Source organism: Watersipora subatra, chromosome 1 (assembly GCF_963576615.1).
Source record: "Watersipora subatra chromosome 1, tzWatSuba1.1, whole genome shotgun sequence".
In the NCBI taxonomy this organism is placed as follows: Eukaryota; Metazoa; Bryozoa; class Gymnolaemata; order Cheilostomatida; family Watersiporidae; genus Watersipora; species Watersipora subatra.
In genome coordinates this window covers 13,595,826-13,616,811 of record NC_088708.1, presented here as the reverse complement: position 1 = coordinate 13,616,811, position 20,986 = coordinate 13,595,826, and the positions used below count along the sequence as shown (strand labels likewise).

Below are 20,986 nucleotides of genomic sequence, written 5' to 3'. Positions count from 1 at the left end.
CCGTACCATATACTGCTATACTGTATGCAGCTGTACTGTACGCTGCTGTACAGTGCGTTACCACACCAAACACTACTGTACCATACTCTACCATAACATAGTCAACACTAGCATACTATACACTAGCATAGCATCATACCATGTCTTACCTCACTATTATACAGTATCATACTATCATGCCATGCACTACTGTATCTTGCATTACCCTACTCCTGTATATGATGCACACACACACACACACACACACACACATATATATATATATATATATATATATATATATATATATATATATATATATATATATAAGTCAGTATTACTAAAATTCTAACTATCGTAACATAATTCAAGTAGAACAATAAAATGTGAGATGCAACAACTTTTTCAAACATACAGGCATGCAGCTCCGTAGGTAATCCTGTAAAGCAGTAACAGTAATGCTGCCACTCGAACCAGATAGTAAAAACTTCACAGCAGCATCAGTTGCTGTGGCTGACGCTTTTGTTTCCACAGTTGGGCTCTTCTCCCAGTTGGGCAAGTTGAATACGTTTACTTTCTTTTCTTTAGTAACCTGCTGACTAGCCTCAACAGGTGCAGCCTTTCTGCTTGAGGAATGATCTGCAGGTTCCAGATATCTAAAATATTACATGTAGAAACCATTTCACCCGCACATCTGCGGCTCAATGGCAACCATATTGCTGGTTTTTTACTTTTGCACAATGCATTTTTCACAACGATGACTCACCTTACGTCTGCTTTAAAAAAATCTACATAATTATGCTGAGAGCATGTGCTGTCATGTGACACGTCATGTGACAACACTTCCCCACAACTTTCTCGAGCTTGGATAGGTAAACTAGCCATGGAAAAGTCTTTACTCTGAGCGAAATCACCTAAAGCTGTCATGCGTTTCATTGAGCGCGGGGAGTGAGACGGGGAACAGAGATTGGTCAAGCCCAGTTGATCACCACTTTGCTCCATCCTAGGGTGCATAGGTCCACTAAAACCTTTAAACAACGAGTGTTGGTTAGTGATATGCATACAGATGTGACATACAACAAAGAAAAAACAGTGAAAAGCTGCAACACCAACAAATGAATCATCTTGAATTGGGCGAGCGCATATAGCATGTTTATGATTAGAGTGACTAACGGCGGTCAACAGTCAGACAATGACGTGCTTGATAACATGATAAGCAATGTCTAACAAAACTAAATAGAATGTTAACATAGAAAGACTACCTTCACAACATGATAAGCAATGTCTAACAAAACTAAATAGTATGTTAACATAGAAAGACTACCTTCACAGCATGATAAACAATGTCTAACAAAACTAGACATTGCAGATAATAAGGAAAGCCTTCAGCGGTTGGCTTCACATCGCAAATAAACTACCAGAAAAGCAGTAATTGCATCATAAAGTAATGCATAGCGAGATATCCAATTGATGTGCATGTAAATTTTTATGTGAGAAATATATGAAGCAGTATGAACTTGTTAGAACTAGAGTCAAGCTGTTAAAAATCCACTACTAGATGATTCTAAGCAACTGGCTCACTGTTCAAAGGTTGAACTAGAGAAACATGAATAGACAAGAGAGTAATTGCGAAGAGCTCGAGTTCATAACACTGACCAGAAACTCCACAATTAGGCTTGAGAATTTTTCTCTCCATATAATGACTACATTCGCTAGACATGCTGAACCTTTTCACAAAAAGGTTTCAATCCTTATTAAAAACTAGAACAGGGATGACCAAATGACTTTAGCCATGATCTACTACAGCCAAATCTGACAAATTATTGATCCGCAACGAGCTGAAGATGCGCATTGTTCTTTTTTACCAACAAAAGCATGCAATTAGTTATGTGCATCTTAAAACAAGGCATCAAATACAACTTAAAAAAACTATCAATATACATAATGTGACTAAAAATCAGTGAATTAATGTGCTGTAATAAATGTCTGATATCAGTGAGAAAATTATGAGCGGGCTTTGACTACACAATACTATCAAACGGTTTCCTGCTACTTACAGCCACTCTTACAAGTTCATGAAGATGTGTATTTGTAAGTCATGTTTTATGATTGTTTTCACAAAGTTCACGGCTAAAAACAATGATCCACAAAGGTAAGTGGAGGCAAAGCAAGCAAGTAGTCTTCTAGCTAGACTAGTAGTTATTGGGTACTTTTCCCAGCTTACAGGGGACCAAATAAATGAGCAAAAAAGTTTACAGAAATTTGTTTAAGCCAAAATTTAAAATATAAACTTTAATAAAATTTTTGACAGCCAACTTGAAGAATCAACAAAAAAGGCTAGAAAGATCTGATCCGGATCTAGATCCGCCATTTAGCCATAGCTGAAATAGAACTTAGTTGTGTTGCATTATACGTAGTCAACAGGTCAATATTTAGAATGGATGAAACTTTAAAAGTGTTCAACACCAATTCCTTTGACTGTTTTCATAGAAGTGGACAGAAGTTACCATGTTATATTGCTCGGTCTTATCAAGTCTTTTACCAGCTTCAATAACTCTATTGTCTTTATAAGTGCAATACTGTTAATTATTTGCCTACCACGAGCCGTGTGGCACAGCTAGCCGCAGAGTTTGCGTATGACCAACAGCCGTGAGATGCGGCTTCAGTAGTCTTCATACAAAACGCTTCTGATTAGTGAGTAGGTAATTAATTAGCCTATCGTGTCTGTACTTAACGAAAGGAACCAATCATCTGCCTGGTTTGAGCCAATAGAAAACATGTTCACAGCTAGATTCGAGTTTAGTTGTGTACGTTTTGCAAAATCTTTATTTTTAATCACTATTTTTTTCTTTACAATGGCCAGTCGTGTCACACGCATTACAGCTACGGAGGTCTCACAAAAGGTCAATGTACTCTGGATGATTATTTATTGAACAATAGTACTACTTAGAGTGATTATTTTATTTTTAGCAGTAATAATGCCATAAGCTATAATAATATCATAACTCGTCTGACTCAGGGCATGCTCATGGTAGTAGCTGAAAGGGCCAAAAAAGTATTAGATCTCCTTCTGAAACACATTTGAAGGCTTTTTATGGCATAAGCTGATGTGAAATCCTATGATGATTAATTTGATATCAAAATGACAATGTATATGCACCCTTGTCAAATATATGGTTTTACCAAATATTTATTTATTACCTGACAAAAACATTAATTTGGTAGCGAAAGAGTTATAGTACCATAATGCATATTCTGAAACCTTGTTCTGAACAATCAAACACCTGAATGAACATCTGAATTGTAAAAAATGCACTTGGTGTTTAATCAGCCTCTCTGTCATCTAAAATATATGCACCCTCCAGCAGCCTGAGGGTTAACACCTCTTAGTCTAAGACTACAGCATGCAACAAGATAGTTGCTAGTGTCCACTGATACAAACTGTTTTACGTGAACAACCGAGTGCAGAGACATGATTTACAGCACAAATACCTTCTGCGGAAGCGTTGGTTGTATACACAGCTGATATCTTGGAACCGTACAAGTCCTGTTGCTGTAGTCTTTTAGCAGCCCTATAATACGCAGCAAAGCATAACATGTTGCCATGACCGCCACAACTAACAAACTCTTCAGCAGTTTTTCCCCCGACTATCGCCGACGACCTACTAATACACGCAATTCGATTAAAAGGAGACATTCTATGGCATCACATACCAAAACTGAGAAATCAAACCAAATGTTTTGTTTTTCAGATATGCAACAACAAAATTCAAATGAAATCATGCGGAGGCGCATTTAAAAGTGCAGTACATAGCTAAGCAAGTAAAGAAAGATTAACCTTCTATATTACCTGAAGGCTGAACACAAAACAAGTCTGTGTTTAAAAATTGTTGTCTGCACCAGATGCCAGTTTATAGAGAAATAAACTTTCTACACAAAATCTGCATCTGAGAGCACATATAACTATACAAAGCTCTTTACAAAGTTATGCTGTAAAAAGCTCCATCCTAAGCTATGCTGTAAAAAGCTCAGTCCTAAGCAAAGCTTTGAAAAGCTCCAACCCATGTTGTGCGTTATAAAGCTTTCACCATGCCATCAGCGATTAAAAACCATAACTTTTCACAAGTACTTCTCATCAGTAAGATTAAATGAACAAACATTCCTAAGCAATGATGTCAATAATAACAACCACAGTGGTGCTCAAAATAAACCCTAAAACCCTTTATTAGAAAATTAAAATTTTCATTTTCTACATTGTTAATCAGTGTGAATTTGGCCAATAGCCATAAATTATATATTAACATAATTCCCATTTTTTCCTCATTTCAAATGTTAACTATAAATGTGTAAAATTGTTTTTGAATGATTTTGTAGGCTAAATTCGGAACATTTCATATTTTTTAATGGTTGAAGATAACAATCTATACAGATATGATCACACCACATACACTTATATTTGGTAACATACATGTATATGACTTATATAGATGTGTATGGATATTGACTATACTCACAATGAGTAACAATATAGATATGAAGTAAATGAGAACTTTGGTTTTTCAGCAGAGAGTTTGTTCCACGAACCACAGTAACCAGTGAGGGCTGATGACGAAGAGAGAAGGTGAGTTTTATACAAACATACCTTGCATCATGTGATGAAGACAGAAGATGAGTTTTATACAAACATACCTTGCATCATGTGATGAAGACAGAAGATGAGTTTTATACAAACATACCTTGAAGCGTGTGATGAAGAGAGAAGATGAGTTTTATACAAACATACCTTGCATCATGTGATGAAGACAGAAGATGAGTTTTATACAAACATACCTTGCATCATGTGATGACGACAGAAAATGAGTTTTATACAAACATACCTTGCAGCGTGTGATGAAGAGAGAAGATGAGTTTTATACAAACATACCTTGCATCATGTGATGAAGACAGAAGATGAGTTTTATACGAACATACTTTGCATCATGTGATGAAGAGAGAAGATGAGTTTTATACAAACATACCTTGCATCATGTGATGAAGAGAGAAGATGAGTTTTATACAAACATACCTTGCAGCGTGTGATGAAGAGAGAAGATGAGTTTTATACAAACATACCTTGCATCATGTGATGAAGACAGAAGATGAGTTTTATACAAACATTCCTTGCATCATGTGATGAAGACAGAAGATGAGTTTTATACAAACATACCTTGCATCATGTGATGAAGACAGAAGATGAGTTTTATACAAACATACCTTGCAGCGTGTGATGAAGAGAGAAGATGAGTTTTATACAAACATACCTTGCATCATGTGATGAAGACAGAAGATGAGTTTTATACAAACATACCTTGTAGCATGTGATGAAGAGAGAAGATGAGTTTTATACAAACATACCTTGCAGCGTGTGATGAAGACAGAAGATGAGTTTTATACAAACATTCCTTGCATCATGTGATGAAGACAGAAGATGAGTTTTATACAAACATACCTTGAAGCGTGTGATGAAGAGAGAAGATGAGTTTTATACAAACATACCTTGTAGCATGTGATGAAGAGAGAAGATGAGTTTTATACAAACATACTTTGCATCATGTGATGAAGAGAGAAGATGAGTTTTATACAAACATACCTTGCAGCGTGTGATGAAGACAGAAGATGAGTTTTATACAAACATACCTTGCATCATGTGATGAAGACAGAAGATGAGTTTTATACGAACATACTTTGCATCATGTGATGAAGAGAGAAGATGAGTTTTATACAAACATACCTTGCATCATGTGATGAAGAGAGAAGATGAGTTTTATACAAACATACCTTGCAGCGTGTGATGAAGAGAGAAGATGAGTTTTATACAAACATACCTTGCATCATGTGATGAAGACAGAAGATGAGTTTTATACAAACATTCCTTGCATCATGTGATGAAGACAGAAGATGAGTTTTATACAAACATACCTTGCATCATGTGATGAAGACAGAAGATGAGTTTTATACAAACATACCTTGCAGCGTGTGATGAAGAGAGAAGATGAGTTTTATACAAACATACCTTGCATCATGTGATGAAGACAGAAGATGAGTTTTATACAAACATACCTTGTAGCATGTGATGAAGAGAGAAGATGAGTTTTATACAAACATACCTTGCAGCGTGTGATGAAGACAGAAGATGAGTTTTATACAAACATTCCTTGCATCATGTGATGAAGACAGAAGATGAGTTTTATACAAACATACCTTGTAGCATGTGATGAAGAGAGAAGATGAGTTTTATACAAACATACTTTGCATCATGTGATGAAGAGAGAAGATGAGTTTTATACAAACATACCATGCAGCGTGTGATGAAGACAGAAGATGAGTTTTATACAAACATACCTTGCATCATGTGATGAAGACAGAAGATGAGTTTTATACAAACATACTTTGCATCATGTGATGAAGAGAGAAGATGAGTTTTATACAAACATACCTTGCATCATGTGATGAAGAGAGAAGATGAGTTTTATACAAACATACCTTGCAGCGTGTGATGAAGAGATAAGATGAGTTTTATACAAACATACCTTGTATCATGTGATGAAGACAGAAGATGAGTTTTATACAAACATTCCTTGCATCATGTGATGAAGACAGAAGATGAGTTTTATACAAACATACCTTGCATCATGTGATGAAGACAGAAGATGAGTTTTATACAAACATACCTTGCAGCGTGTGATGAAGAGAGAAGATGAGTTTTATACAAACATACCTTGCATCATGTGATGAAGACAGAAGATGAGTTTTATACAAACATACCTTGTAGCATGTGATGAAGAGAGAAGATGAGTTTTATACAAACATACCTTGCAGCGTGTGATGAAGACAGAAGATGAGTTTTATACAAACATTCCTTGCATCATGTGATGAAGACAGAAGATGAGTTTTATACAAACATTCCTTGCATCATGTGATGAAGACAGAAGATGAGTTTTATACAAACATACCTTGCAGCGTGTGATGAAGAGAGAAGATGAGTTTTATACAAACATACCTTGCATCATGTGATGAAGACAGAAGATGAGTTTTATACAAACATACCTTGCATCATGTGATGAAGAGAGAAGATGAGTTTTATACAAACATACCTTGCAGCGTGTGATGAAGAGAGAAGATGAGTTTTATACAAACATACCTTGCATCATGTGATGAAGACAGAAGATGAGTTTTATACAAACATACCTTGCATCATGTGATGAAGAGAGAAGATGAGTTTTATACAAACATACCTTGCAGCGTGTGATGAAGAGAGAAGATGAGTTTTATACAAACATACCTTGCATCATGTGATGAAGAGAGAAAATGAGTTTTATACAAACATACCTTGTAGCATGTGATGAAGAGAGAAGATGAGTTTTATACAAACATACCTTGCATCATGTGATGAAGACAGAAGATGAGTTTTATACAATCATACCTAGCAGCGTGTGATGAAGAGAGAAGATGAGTTTTATACAAACATACCTTGCATCATGTGATGAAGAGAAAAGATGAGTTTTATACAAACATACCTTGCATCATGTGATGAAGACAGAAGATGAGTTTTATACAAACATACCTTGCATCATGTGATGAAGACAGAAGATGAGTTTTATACAAACATACCTTGCATCATGTGATGAAGACAGAAGATGAGTTTTATACAAACATACCTTGTAGCATGTGATGAAGAGAGAAGATGAGTTTTATACAAACATACCTTGCATCATGTGATGAAGAGAGAAGATGAGTTTTATACAATCATACCTAGCAGCGTGTGATGAAGAGAGAAGGTGAGTTTTATACAAACATACCTTGCATCATGTGATGAAGACAGAAGATGAGTTTTATACAAACATACCTTGTAGCATGTGATGAAGAGAGAAGATGAGTTTTATACAAACATACCTTGCATCATGTGATGAAGAGAGAAGATGAGTTTTATACAATCATACCTAGCAGCGTGTGATGAAGAGAGAAGATGAGTTTTATACAAACATACCTTGCATCATGTGATGAAGACAGAAGATGAGTTTTATACAATCATACCTAGCAGCGTGTGATGAAGAGAGAAGATGAGTTTTATACAAACATACCTTGCATCATGTGATGAAGAGAGAAGATGAGTTTTATACAATCATACCTAGCAGCATGTGATGAAGAGAGAAGGTGAGTTTTATACAAACATACCTTGCATCATGTGATGAAGACAGAAGATGAGTTTTATACAATCATACCTAGCAGCGTGTGATGAAGAGAGAAGATGAGTTTTATACAAACATACCTTGCATCATGTGATGAAGAGAAAAGATGAGTTTTATACAAACATACCTTGCATCATGTGATGAAGACAGAAGATGAGTTTTATACAAACATACCTTGCATCATGTGATGAAGACAGAAGATGAGTTTTATACAAACATACCTTGCATCATGTGATGAAGACAGAAGATGAGTTTTATACAAACATACCTTGTAGCATGTGATGAAGAGAGAAGATGAGTTTTATACAAACATACCTTGCATCATGTGATGAAGAGAGAAGATGAGTTTTATACAATCATACCTAGCAGCGTGTGATGAAGAGAGAAGGTGAGTTTTATACAAACATACCTTGCATCATGTGATGAAGACAGAAGATGAGTTTTATACAAACATACCTTGTAGCATGTGATGAAGAGAGAAGATGAGTTTTATACAAACATACCTTGCATCATGTGATGAAGAGAGAAGATGAGTTTTATACAATCATACCTAGCAGCGTGTGATGAAGAGAGAAGGTGAGTTTTATACAAACATACCTTGCATCATGTGATGAAGACAGAAGATGAGTTTTATACAAACATACCTTGCATCATGTGATGAAGAGAGAAGATGAGTTTTATACAAACATACCTTGCATCATGTGATGAAGACAGAAGATGAGTTTTATACAAACATACCTTGCAGCGTGTGATGAAGAGAGAAGATGAGTTTTATACAAACATACCTTGCATCATGTGATGAAGACAGAAGATGAGTTTTATACAAACATACCTTGTAGCATGTGATGAAGAGAGAAGATGAGTTTTATACAAACATACCTTGCAGCGTGTGATGAAGACAGAAGATGAGTTTTATACAAACATTCCTTGCATCATGTGATGAAGACAGAAGATGAGTTTTATACAAACATACCTTGTAGCATGTGATGAAGAGAGAAGATGAGTTTTATACAAACATACTTTGCATCATGTGATGAAGAGAGAAGATGAGTTTTATACAAACATACCTTGCAGCGTGTGATGAAGACAGAAGATGAGTTTTATACAAACATACCTTGCATCATGTGATGAAGACAGAAGATGAGTTTTATACAAACATACTTTGCATCATGTGATGAAGAGAGAAGATGAGTTTTATACAAACATACCTTGCATCATGTGATGAAGAGAGAAGATGAGTTTTATACAAACATACCTTGCAGCGTGTGATGAAGAGAGAAGATGAGTTTTATACAAACATACCTTGCATCATGTGATGAAGACAGAAGATGAGTTTTATACAAACATTCCTTGCATCATGTGATGAAGACAGAAGATGAGTTTTATACAAACATACCTTGCATCATGTGATGAAGACAGAAGATGAGTTTTATACAAACATACCTTGCAGCGTGTGATGAAGAGAGAAGATGAGTTTTATACAAACATACCTTGCATCATGTGATGAAGACAGAAGATGAGTTTTATACAAACATACCTTGTAGCATGTGATGAAGAGAGAAGATGAGTTTTATACAAACATACCTTGTAGCGTGTGATGAAGACAGAAGATGAGTTTTATACAAACATTCCTTGCATCATGTGATGAAGACAGAAGATGAGTTTTATACAAACATTCCTTGCATCATGTGATGAAGACAGAAGATGAGTTTTATACAAACATACCTTGCATCATGTGATGAAGACAGAAGATGAGTTTTATACAAACATACCTTGCAGCGTGTGATGAAGAGAGAAGATGAGTTTTATACAAACATACTTTGCATCATGTGATGAAGACAGAAGATGAGTTTTATACAAACATACCTTGCAGCGTGTGATGAAGAGAGAAGATGAGTTTTATACAAACATACCTTGCATCATGTGATGAAGAGAGAAGATGAGTTTTATACAAACATACCTTGCATCATGTAATGAAGACAGAAGATCAGTTTTATACAAACATACCATGCATCATGTGATGAAGACAGAAGATGAGTTTTATACAAACATACCTTGCATCATGTGACGAAGACAGAAGATGAGTTTTATACAAACATACCTTGTAGCATGTGATGAAGAGAGAAGATGAGTTTTATACAAACATACCTTGCATCATGTGATGAAGAGAGAAGATGAGTTTTATACAAACATACCTTGCATCATGTGATGAAGACAGAAGATGAGTTTTATACAAACATACCTTGTAGCATGTGATGAAGAGAGAAGATGAGTTTTATACAAACATACCTTGCATCATGTGATGAAGACAGAAGATGAGTTTTATACAAACATACCTTGTAGCATGTGATGAAGAGAGAAGATGAGTTTTATACAAACATACTTTGCATCATGTGATGAAGAGAGAAGATGAGTTTTATACAAACATACCTTGTAGCATGTGATGAAGACAGAAGATGAGTTTTATACAAACATACCTTGCAGCGTGTGATGACTTGCTGTAGCTTGCTATGGCCATCTTCTTAGTACACTGAAAGATACAGCCTTTAGTGTTGTTCACTAAAGGTGTGAGCCTAGCCTTTATTTTGAAGACATCTACGTTGGTTGGAAGTCCTTTGATCACTACCAAGTGCATCACCTCTTCCAGGTTCCCAGGCTACACACAAGCAAGAACAAGTCTAGCCAAGACAGTGACAACTGATAACAGCTTTGTAAAGATACTCAAGCAAATAGCTAAAACAGTAGAAAGACAATCTACGGGGAACATTGGTAAGATTGAAGAAACCACAGAGAAAAGATTCATAGCTGCACCATAAACATATCTTGTACACGATAGCTGTGAGCCGGCAAACATAAATGCTTTGATGCCAAGACCGTGGACCAATAGAACCACTATTCCTTCACTGTATGCCATTGTGGGTGAAGAATTATTGTGGGGCTACAATATGCATAGATACTATGACTGAAAGAGAAGCCAAATTCTTTTAACCTACGGTCATTCGATCCTTTTCCGGAGCATTTTTCACCACCTCATCAAAGCTAAAAACTTTGTTAGCTGCATAAGCAAGAGCTGGCTTGACAAGCCCTTTGTTGTGCACAAGAACTATGTCATACTTGTGATGATTTTTCATATGACCGAGGTCAGCCGCAAAATCCACATCACCTGCAACATTACAAGGTCAAGGTATATAATGGGAAGACGGGGTGAAAAATACGTGCATTATAAAAATGCAAATGTATGCTAGAGTATTAATAAGAGAATGTCCTGAAAAGCTGCTAGAAGACAGATAAGTGTACGAATGCCTACCTTATCAATGCGGCACCTTACGGCCATTTAATAAGACTCCATCAACAAAAACACATTCATATAATCTCACAAGACAGAATTGGCTAGCAATTTGTTGAAAACTCAACTTTTTTTATCTTGAATAATTCGCATTCGATCAGCAGCCGAACGCATGTTGACTTGGCACAAAACATCTGCCAATACCATAGACCTTATACATGTAACTATACTAGACTGGCAACTAACTATACTAGATTGCCCAGTCTAGTATAGTTAATAGGTCTATGGCCAATACCAACTGATTTGATATTTAGTACTCAAATAGTTTTGGTAGATTCCACACTCACATTCCTACTCTCGTCCCAACAAGATACCTTCAGTAGAATTGTATGCATCCCACGTTCACCAATACTTATTTTACGGACTTTGCTAGTTGCCGGCTAAGAGTAGGATTTGCAAGCGAATGACACACTCACCAGATATAAGAACCAAGGTAACTGGTGGTTTGTGGGAGTCACAGAACTTGCGCATGAGCAACTTAAGTTTGTCATCAGCAGCATTCTTGTGTTCATTACTCACATGTACTACTGTCACCTGAAAATAATCACTATACCAAATGAACTTTGAGTGGTATTACAATGTGTAAATTGTTATATGACCAATTAAATTTAAATATATATATCACCCGTAATAAGAACATATGATATTTTTCATATGTAAATGGCTGACAAACTGACTAATTTTATAGCAACAAATCAGAATGAGAAAGATACCTGAGCGTCATTGAGGCTTGAAACTAGTAAAGGTGGCTCTTTTGTCACATCACAGACACAAAGAAATTCAACTTCCTTGCCATAGGAGCTAAACTGTTCTCTAATGCAGTACGCAACTGCTGCTGGACTTTTCCCTTTAGGTACTCCACAATTTTCTATATCCCAGAATATAGCTAGCGTATGCTCGGGGCTTGCTCCGTTCATTAGGTCTGAAATGAAAAAAACGAATAAGAGGTGAAACAAAGTAGATATTTCTGACCAGGGAGTTACATTTTTGTAAATGCATTACATATTTAATGAATTGTATATGATTGATGGTGAGGATTATACCTAACAATGTTAATGTGAGAGCCTGTTTTACAAGACTAGAAAAAAAACTATTAATACCATATAGAAACAATATCTAAATTTATTTTTAAACTTAATTGACCAGCTTTTTTATCAGAAAATCATAAGTTTTATTGCTACAAACAATTTTTACAAAACATTTTGTCGAGTTTAAGCTTCATACCGAGGCTGAGGTGTCGACTGTAACCGAAGGGAAGGCCTAAAGGTCGAACCTACAGCTGGAGGAGCCATCGACAGTTTTGGCAGGAATAGATGAGCGTGAATTAAGAATAGTTGGTAAAACGGGTGTGCAGTTGGAAAGTAAATATAGATTTATGGAGACTAAGGTGTACGTGATGAGGAGATTAAAGGCAAACTTATTGGGCATTACTGAGTTGAGGCAGCTGAATCTGTTGGCTGTGGCTAACGCAGTAAACAGCAGTGAGTTTGACCCGGTAGAGGGTTCAAGGAAGTTTTTGAAGGTCTAGGCACTATGCCAGGTCTTTTTAGAATTAAGTTAAAGGAAGCTACAGAGCCAGTCAGGTTGTATTCACCTAGACCCATAGCGGCTGGGTTAAGAGAGCAGGCTAAGCAGGAGTTAGACGGTATGTTGGAGAATAAAGTGATTGAGTGGGTTGAAGAACCCACTGAGTGGTGCTCATGGCTAACTATAGCACCTAAGGCAGGGGAAGATGAGCGTTTGTGTAAATTTGATGGGGGCTGAACAGATTGTGAAGCGCGAGGTTTATCCTCTGCCTAGGATTTCAGATTTGCTCTGTGAATTGTCTGAGGGAATGATGTTTTTGAAGTTAGATGCAAATTCAAGGTCTTGGCAAGTTTAGATGGAGGAGAGGTCAAAGTCATTGATGACTTTTATTACCCCTTGGGGTAAGTATAGGTTCAATCGAATGTCATTTAGTATCTCCTCCCTTTTGAATTTTTCTAGAGAGCGATGGAAAAGGTTAAAGGTAGTATGAAGGGAGTAGTATGTTTGATGGATGATATCCTAGTATATGAGCGAGATATGGATGAGCATTGGTCGAGATTAAAAAAGGTATTGAAGAGAATCAGTGGTTCAGCCATGACATTGAGAAAAAAAAGTGTGAGTTTGGCAAAAGTGAGATCAAGTTTCTGGGCAATTTGGTTAGTGCGACAGGCATGAAGCCAGATCTGTGTAAAGTTGAGGCAGTTTTAAGCTTGAAGCCGTCGGCTAATAAAACTGAGGTGAGATTTACAGGGATGGTAAATTATTAGAGTAAGTTTAGCAGGGAGCTAGCAGAGTTATGCATACCAATTTACAAGGTGTCAAGAAGTAGATCAGAGTGGTAGTGTGGTTCAGAGCAAGAAAGGGGTTTGAGGAGGTGAAAATAACTTTTTCTAAAGCACCAGTATTGTGTGCCTTCGATTTAAACAACAGGCATAGGGTGTCTGCAGACGCCAGTAAGAGTGCAGTTGGAGTAATATCGTTGCAATTGAATGAGAGTAATATGTGGCAACCAGTTGAGTATGCGTCGAGGAAAATAACCGAGACTGAGGAAAGGTATGCGATGATAGAGATGGAGGCGTTAGTCATTTTGTGGGCGTGTGAGAAGTTTGACTAGTTTGTCTACTATTTGGTAGGCAGCAAGTTTGAAATTGAGACTGACCATTAGCCACTTATTTCACTTTTGGGTAAGAAGGACTCATCAGCATTACCAGTAAAGGTTCAGAGGTTTAAAATGAAGGTGTGAGTTGATGAAGTATGATTACACAATTTTTCATACACCTGGAGAGGAAATGTATTTGGTTGACTTTCTGAGTCGACCTTTTGGCAAGTCTTACAGCGAAAGTGGTGTGAATAGGTGTGAAGAGGTAGAGATATTGAGACTACTGACAATTTCATAGACAGCCTAATGACAAAGTTAAAGTAGGAAATGTTGAAGGACGAAGAGGCTGCCGAGTGTTTGGAGTATGTTATGGAAGATTGGCCGAAAGGTGGTAAAAAGTTGGGTAGTGATCTTTTAAATCTTTATAGTGCAAGAGAATGGCTTACGGTCGGAAATGGTTTTTTTTTCAAGGACCGGGTATACATACCTAGGTCAATGAGGAAACTGTATTTAGAGAAGTTTCACCTGAAAATTGATAAATGTCGTAAGAGAACTAGGTGCCACTTCTGGTGGCCAGGAGTCAACATAGACATTTGTGAGTTCGTAAGGCACTGCTATACTTGTGTCATACATGGGGCAGTCAAGCACCAACCTATGGTTGAATATGAGTTACCAGCGAGGCCTTGGGAAGTGCTCGGCAGTGACATATTTGTAATGGGTGCAAAGTTGTATTTGTTGATAGTTTTTCCAGGTGGATTGAACCGCTGCTCATCATTGCTCAAACATCTAGAGAAATAACAACCATTATAAAAAAGTGTTTGCTAGCTTTGCTATTCCTAGCATTCTGCATTCAGATAATGGGCTTTGTTATTAAAGTAAAGAGTTTAGGGATTTTGCAGATTTGTACAAAATCAGAGTAGTTACCAGTAGTTCTTGGTACCCACAGAGTAATGGATTGGCAGAAAATGCAGTTACAGCAGTGAAAAGTTTGTGGAAAAAAAAGATAAAGATATGGCATTGTTGGTGTATAGAACAACCCCTCTGTTAACTGGTTACTCACCTAGCAAACTAATGTTTGGCAGAGCGGTCAGCTCGAATTTGAGTGTAAGCAGTAAAGGGGCAGTAGATTATGAGGACTTTGAAAGTAGAGAAAAGGAAAGGCAGTCAGCTAAAAAACAGTTGGGATATCCAGCATAGGGTATCAACAATGCCAGAATTAGAACCAGGACCGGCTTGTCTACATGAAGGCGCCTACTGACCCTGGAGCAGCAGGTACGGTAGTAAGAAGGGATAGTGTGCCAGAGAGTTACTCGGTAAGAGTTGGTTTGAGTGACAGCAGGAAAAATAGAAAACAGCTGTTTCCCCTGAATAACTATTTCACTCGATAATCAAACAATAATACTAAAACTTACACTGGCAGTCGAGAGTGAGCTAATAGTAACACCTCTAACGATTTCTGTAAGCTGTTTGAGGACAGTGAAGTTGAGACACTGTATTGGGTAAGTAGCCAACCTGTGTATAGTGAACGTAGGGAAAGAATAGCAGGTTTAAATGATGGAATGGAGGAACCCTCCAATGCTACGATGGGAAGTGGCTAATTGAGTGGGGACACTGGTGAAAGTGGTCAAGAGATCCAAACCTCAGACGGGCCCGATGATGAGGCATTAGTCAGAGGCACCGTTGCCCGGAGTGGTCGAGTCAGTAAACCTTAGCTAGATAAGAATAGTGTTTCCTACTAACTATTAGTAAAAGACGTTGCCCTGCTGCAGATTGATGTAAAAATACTATCATTAAAGCAATAATTCAGCTATGGCAGACAGCTCTGGAGGGAAAGTTAATGATGGACAGCTGGAGAAGAGCAGTGGGGAGAAAGTTGCGGAGAGGAAGGACCGTAATAGACGAGGTAGTGGAGAGAGTAGTGAGGCTAAGAAACCTGTAGTGTATGGTAGCAGTAGTAAATTGTGGTGTATGCTCTGCAAAGCAAAGAGAGACAACTTGGCGGTGAATTGTCTTGGGAATGTTTGTAAGAGGTGCGGTAGAAGTGGACACTGGCAGAAGGACGGCAAGGTACCAACCTGTCAGTGATGTGATGAGACCCGGCATGTGGATGAAGGATGCCCTCGCTAAGGTTCAGGTGGTCCAGTGAGTGGCGAGACAAGGAAAAGGAGGGACAGCGAGGAGCTGCCAGCGCCCATAGGAAAGGTGAGGTCCACTGGGACGTCACATGGAAGGAGTTATGCAGAAGTAAATAGTGGTGCTAGAAAAATTGTAGTAGGGCACTTACAGATCCAGGGGTGAAATGTGTTGTACTGAGAGAGGATAACTCTCTTGATAGTTATTGGGTGCGGGTAAGACAAAGCGACATCCGTAGAAATAGGAAAGACCTCTTTGCACTTCATCATGAAGGGGAGAGTATAGAGAGTGATGATATGGAAGTCCTACCAACTCTAGTTAAAGAATCGGTAGGACAAAGCGGGAATGTAACATTCCCCTAGACACTATAGCTGGCTCAGCCAGCCAGAATGTTGGTAATGGTGTTGTGATTATGAAAAGTGGTAGATGAGTGAGATGCAGTTGTAATCCTGACTATGTTTACCAAAACTTATGCCTGTATATTATGGTTTCAATACTGTACCAACAGCTGATACTGATATCTGTTGCCTCCAGTGGAGGTGGACCCGGATACGGGATCGGCCTGACGACAGGAAGCAGCCTGGCGACAGGAAATGAGCAGATAGACACCCCGTTATAACTACCAGCCAAGCCAGCAAGGAGGCTGCGCAGAAGTAAATTGTCAAGTAAATTTAACAATTTACTTGACAATTTTTAAAAAAATAATTTTTCATTGTAATCATAGAAAAACAGACTATATTTAGTCATTACTTGCTAATGATTTCACATTTACATACTTTTACAGATATATCTTTCCTCCTAATTTATTTCAACAAAACACTTCTTTCATGATATAAAATTTAAAAGTTACAGTTGTTTGAAAAAGTTTAAAAACCTTAACAGTTGTTTTATTTTTTCTCTCAATTTATTTAAACTGCACAAAAACACTTTTCCCATAATACGAAGTTTAAAAGTTAGAATAGCAAATGTTGTAAATGTTAAATAAAAATAAATTTTCTGTCTAAAGACTTTTTTATTACCCGAGCAACCCCAGGCATTTACCTAGTTAACACTTACTCGATAGTAATAGAACACTTGTAATTAGCCCCAGGGGCCTTGAGAAAGTGCCTCAGAAGTAAAATTTAGTTAATACTTTGGTTTACCTAGATTCCAGCATTAGGCTGAGTTATGTTTCAGTCTGAGATTTAAGTCTTAAGTCTCTAACGGTTTTGGGTAAGAAACTGTTATGAAAGAGGCGAGTCACGGCAGATAGGGGAGACCGGGGTAGGTTGATCATTGGAACGGGTTGATCATTGGATTTCTTGCAGCAGGTAGTTTATCTCATCAATTATCCTATCAGTATAGTGGAAAATCTTTAAGGAAAAGGTAAAGGTCAACTCAGCAGATGAAGACATGAGGTAAAAAAATTAAAGCCTTTTTTCTGTTTTAACACCTTTTGATCTCATATTTGATGCTGACAGGGTATCCAATACTGGACACAATATTCATTGTTGAACATTCATATGCTACAATTTATTTTAGCAAGATACATGTTTTAACATGCCAAAATAGTGCATACCTAGTTTCAATGCAGGTTTTGTAAATTATGAAAATTTTACAAATGGCACATTGGGGCAGGTTGACCATTTGCATTTTAGGACCGGTTGAGCAGTGATCTACCTGCCCCGTAGTATTTTATTTTTCAGGAACAATTATTATTGTCCCATCAGGTATCCAGTGATAGACTGATATGGTTATATAGTTGACTGTTCTATTAGCCATATATATCTGCATGCAAAAGATGATTGTATCAAGACAATTTAATTACCAGATAGGGGTCCTATGATAAAACCCATGAATTAGGCAAAAAAATTTCTGTTTTCAGTGACACTGGAGGCCATATTACCTGAAATAAGATAAACTAATTGTAGTTATAAGACTTGTTTGTAATCTTATAGTTCACAGTCGGTGGCCTAGCATTTAAAAACAGCCTTCTCCCTTAATTATTGATGTCCAGTTTTGAACCTCTTTTTTCACACAGCTGTTTGTTAGTGTTGCTTGTCCTTTTGTTAGCCAATCATATGTTAGTGACTCTTCACATGTTATGGTGATACTCATTTACTTAGTCTCTCTCTTCTCTACTTGTGTGGTGACAATAATGTTTGCTTAGCTAAAAAATAGTTCTCAAATTCTATCATTAATTATGCACTTGGTCATTATGTCAATTCTCTTGATTCTCGATAATCACTTATCTCATGTTAGCATTCAGACCATCTTAAAGGCTAAAGAGAATGGGATAGTAATGCTCACACTACCACCCCATACAAGCCATCAACTCCAACACCTAGACGTTTCGACAAATGGACCGTTCAAAGCATACTATAACCAAGGAGCTGATGATTGGATGTGCAATAACCATGGCCAAACCATATGGATTTTCAATGTTAGTGAGTTCATCAAGGATGCTGCCATAAACGCCATGACCCCTCGGAATATTCTGTCAGGGTTTCAAACCACAGGAATAGACCTTTTAAATTCTGGTATCTTTAAGGAGCCTGATTTCTTAACTGCAGAAATCATGGACAGACCTGAGCCGGATAATGAATATATAACATCAGATAGATGTTACAAATACAATATGCCTGTCACCTTAACATCCAATTTTTTGAATTCTAATCTCAACATCTACTTTAGAAATCCAGGCTACCCCTCTGTGGGCATAGAGATATCGACCGGTGAAGACCAGAGCGATAAATATGTTTCTCCCTCAGATCTATTTTCAGCGCCCAAAGCTGGGCCTCCAAAAAAATGGGAGCGTAACAGAGGTCGAACACCCTTACTGACTGACACCCAAATGAAGCTACAGCTAGAGGCTGAGGCAGCACAAAGGGCTTGACCAGCCAGTTGCTAAGCTGGAAAAAATAAAGGAAAGAGAAGCAAGAAATCAAAAGCTTCCGAGTCATCAGATACAGAACCAGAAATAGTCTCCTAACCTATCACATGAGGAAGCTGATGTTATCCCAAATTTCAATGTAAGAGTTGGCGACTATGTGTTGGTCAAGGTATACGGTAAAACACGAAACCGATATAAGAAGTATTTATCGGTAGTGGCTATGATAGAAAGTGATGGAGATCTGTTCGTAATCTCCCTGAAAAAAGTAACCGCCAGCAAAAATTCTACAATGGAAGAAGAAGATTGGGTTGTTGGCTCTGAAGTTATGAGAGTTCTCCCAGAACCAATTGTAGGTAATCGTTTTGTGAAATTCCTTGAGGATGTTGGTGCCGACTAAACTATCCATAAATGACAGTCATTGTTTTGTTACACATAGTTATTGCACGGACATGCAGAACTGTTTTAGTTTATCTGCTTACTATTCATTAACAAAAATTGAAAGTTTTCAACTCTCTTGCATCTCGATGTTTTATGTTCACTTTTACCAATAATTACATAGATGTTGCATAAGTGCTTTTGTTAGTTGGAAATTCTACTTGTTACATAGAAAGAACAGTTTAGTTCTGCTAATTCCTCACTTTTCTGAAAACCACAGGGTAGGTACTTCTTGGTGACTTTTTAGTTCAATTATTTTACGTTCAGTTTTTTTCGTTACTGAGTGATTAGCCCTGGCTTAATTGGCTACTAACTTTTTTATGTTATTGTGTATTCCCATGAAAATGTGCAGTTATATGACTAAGATTCACTAAAATGCACCAGAAACATAAATTTGGCTGTGTTTCAAAAACGCTTGAATTCAAGTTTAGCTCAACCTGCCCCATGTATGATCAACCTGCCCCACACCAATGCTCAACCCACCCCATGTGTGATCAACCTGCCCCGTTTTTTTCGGGCCACTTTTTCCATCATGGTTTGGTATCAGTTGATTCTTAACATCACTGACTTCAGTGGTAGCTAGTCACATATACTCTGCATCTTTTTCCAATTTTGAAATCGTTTGATCTATTGGGTGAGAACTTATGAGACTTTGTCAAAACAGCGCTCAACCTACCCCGGTCTCCCCTATTGATGTTGGTTCACCACGGGCAGCAGCACGTATGATTATGGCAGTATCCTTATATATACAACACATTCTGCATCAATCTTAGCTACTACATACGATTCATTACATATACTATACTTGACAAAATTCTTACGGAAGAAAGTTTTTTGCCTTAATTCAAGTATATATTAACAGTTATACTTACATTGATCCGAGTGGTTACTAAATAACAGTGAAGAGCACTAATAGTTTAAGTAACTCCTAATGAAACCATTCAATTCAAAACTCTGTGTGAGAACTACAATCGGAACTGCTAAAACGGTAAAATAATAGAATATAGATTATACATCTGAAAATTTGCTGTAAAAGTTTACATTTAAATAATTCGTCAATATTGTAATTGATTAATCCAAATAGTGATCAAGGATCTCTAACGGACTGTGGCTAAGTTGCATATTTTTGTCTATGTAACCTTAGATCCTCATATTTTATGTTTAATTGATAAATCATCAATCTCTACAAACATCGAAACAATAGAAGTTGCATGAGAGTTCATCGTCATAAGGGAAACGCTCTATAGATACCTATGATTACGGTCTAACTAGATAATCGCAAACCCGATTCCGACATTGGTCATTATGTACATGTATGTATGTTACTATACACTGTATACATGTACTATATCAACAATAACTTAAGG

General features: G+C 37.3%; 1 protein-coding gene across 3 annotated transcripts in view; it reads right to left on the bottom strand.

Annotated features, from left to right (window-relative positions):
- LOC137399282 (meiosis regulator and mRNA stability factor 1-like) overlaps nucleotides 1–20,691 on the bottom strand; it is a 35,711-nt gene extending 15,020 nt beyond the window's left edge. For 2 of the 3 annotated variants that reach the window (XM_068085322.1, XM_068085331.1), the window contains exons 1-8: nucleotides 20,492–20,691; nucleotides 12,267–12,475; nucleotides 11,970–12,087; nucleotides 11,201–11,370; nucleotides 10,685–10,863; nucleotides 3,472–3,551; nucleotides 746–1,007; nucleotides 395–635 (exon numbers count right to left, since the gene is read on the bottom strand). In XM_068085322.1, the coding sequence (XP_067941423.1) occupies nucleotides 395–635; nucleotides 746–1,007; nucleotides 3,472–3,551; nucleotides 10,685–10,863; nucleotides 11,201–11,370; nucleotides 11,970–12,087; nucleotides 12,267–12,470 (1,254 nt within the window). In that variant the 5' untranslated portion in view covers nucleotides 12,471–12,475; nucleotides 20,492–20,691. Of the gene's footprint in view, nucleotides 1–394; nucleotides 636–745; nucleotides 1,008–3,471; nucleotides 3,552–10,684; nucleotides 10,864–11,196; nucleotides 11,371–11,969; nucleotides 12,088–12,266; nucleotides 12,476–20,491 lie in introns of those variants that run through there. The other variant, XM_068085340.1, reaches the window with a different exon arrangement.
- Between the last annotated feature and the right edge of the window lie 295 nt (nucleotides 20,692–20,986).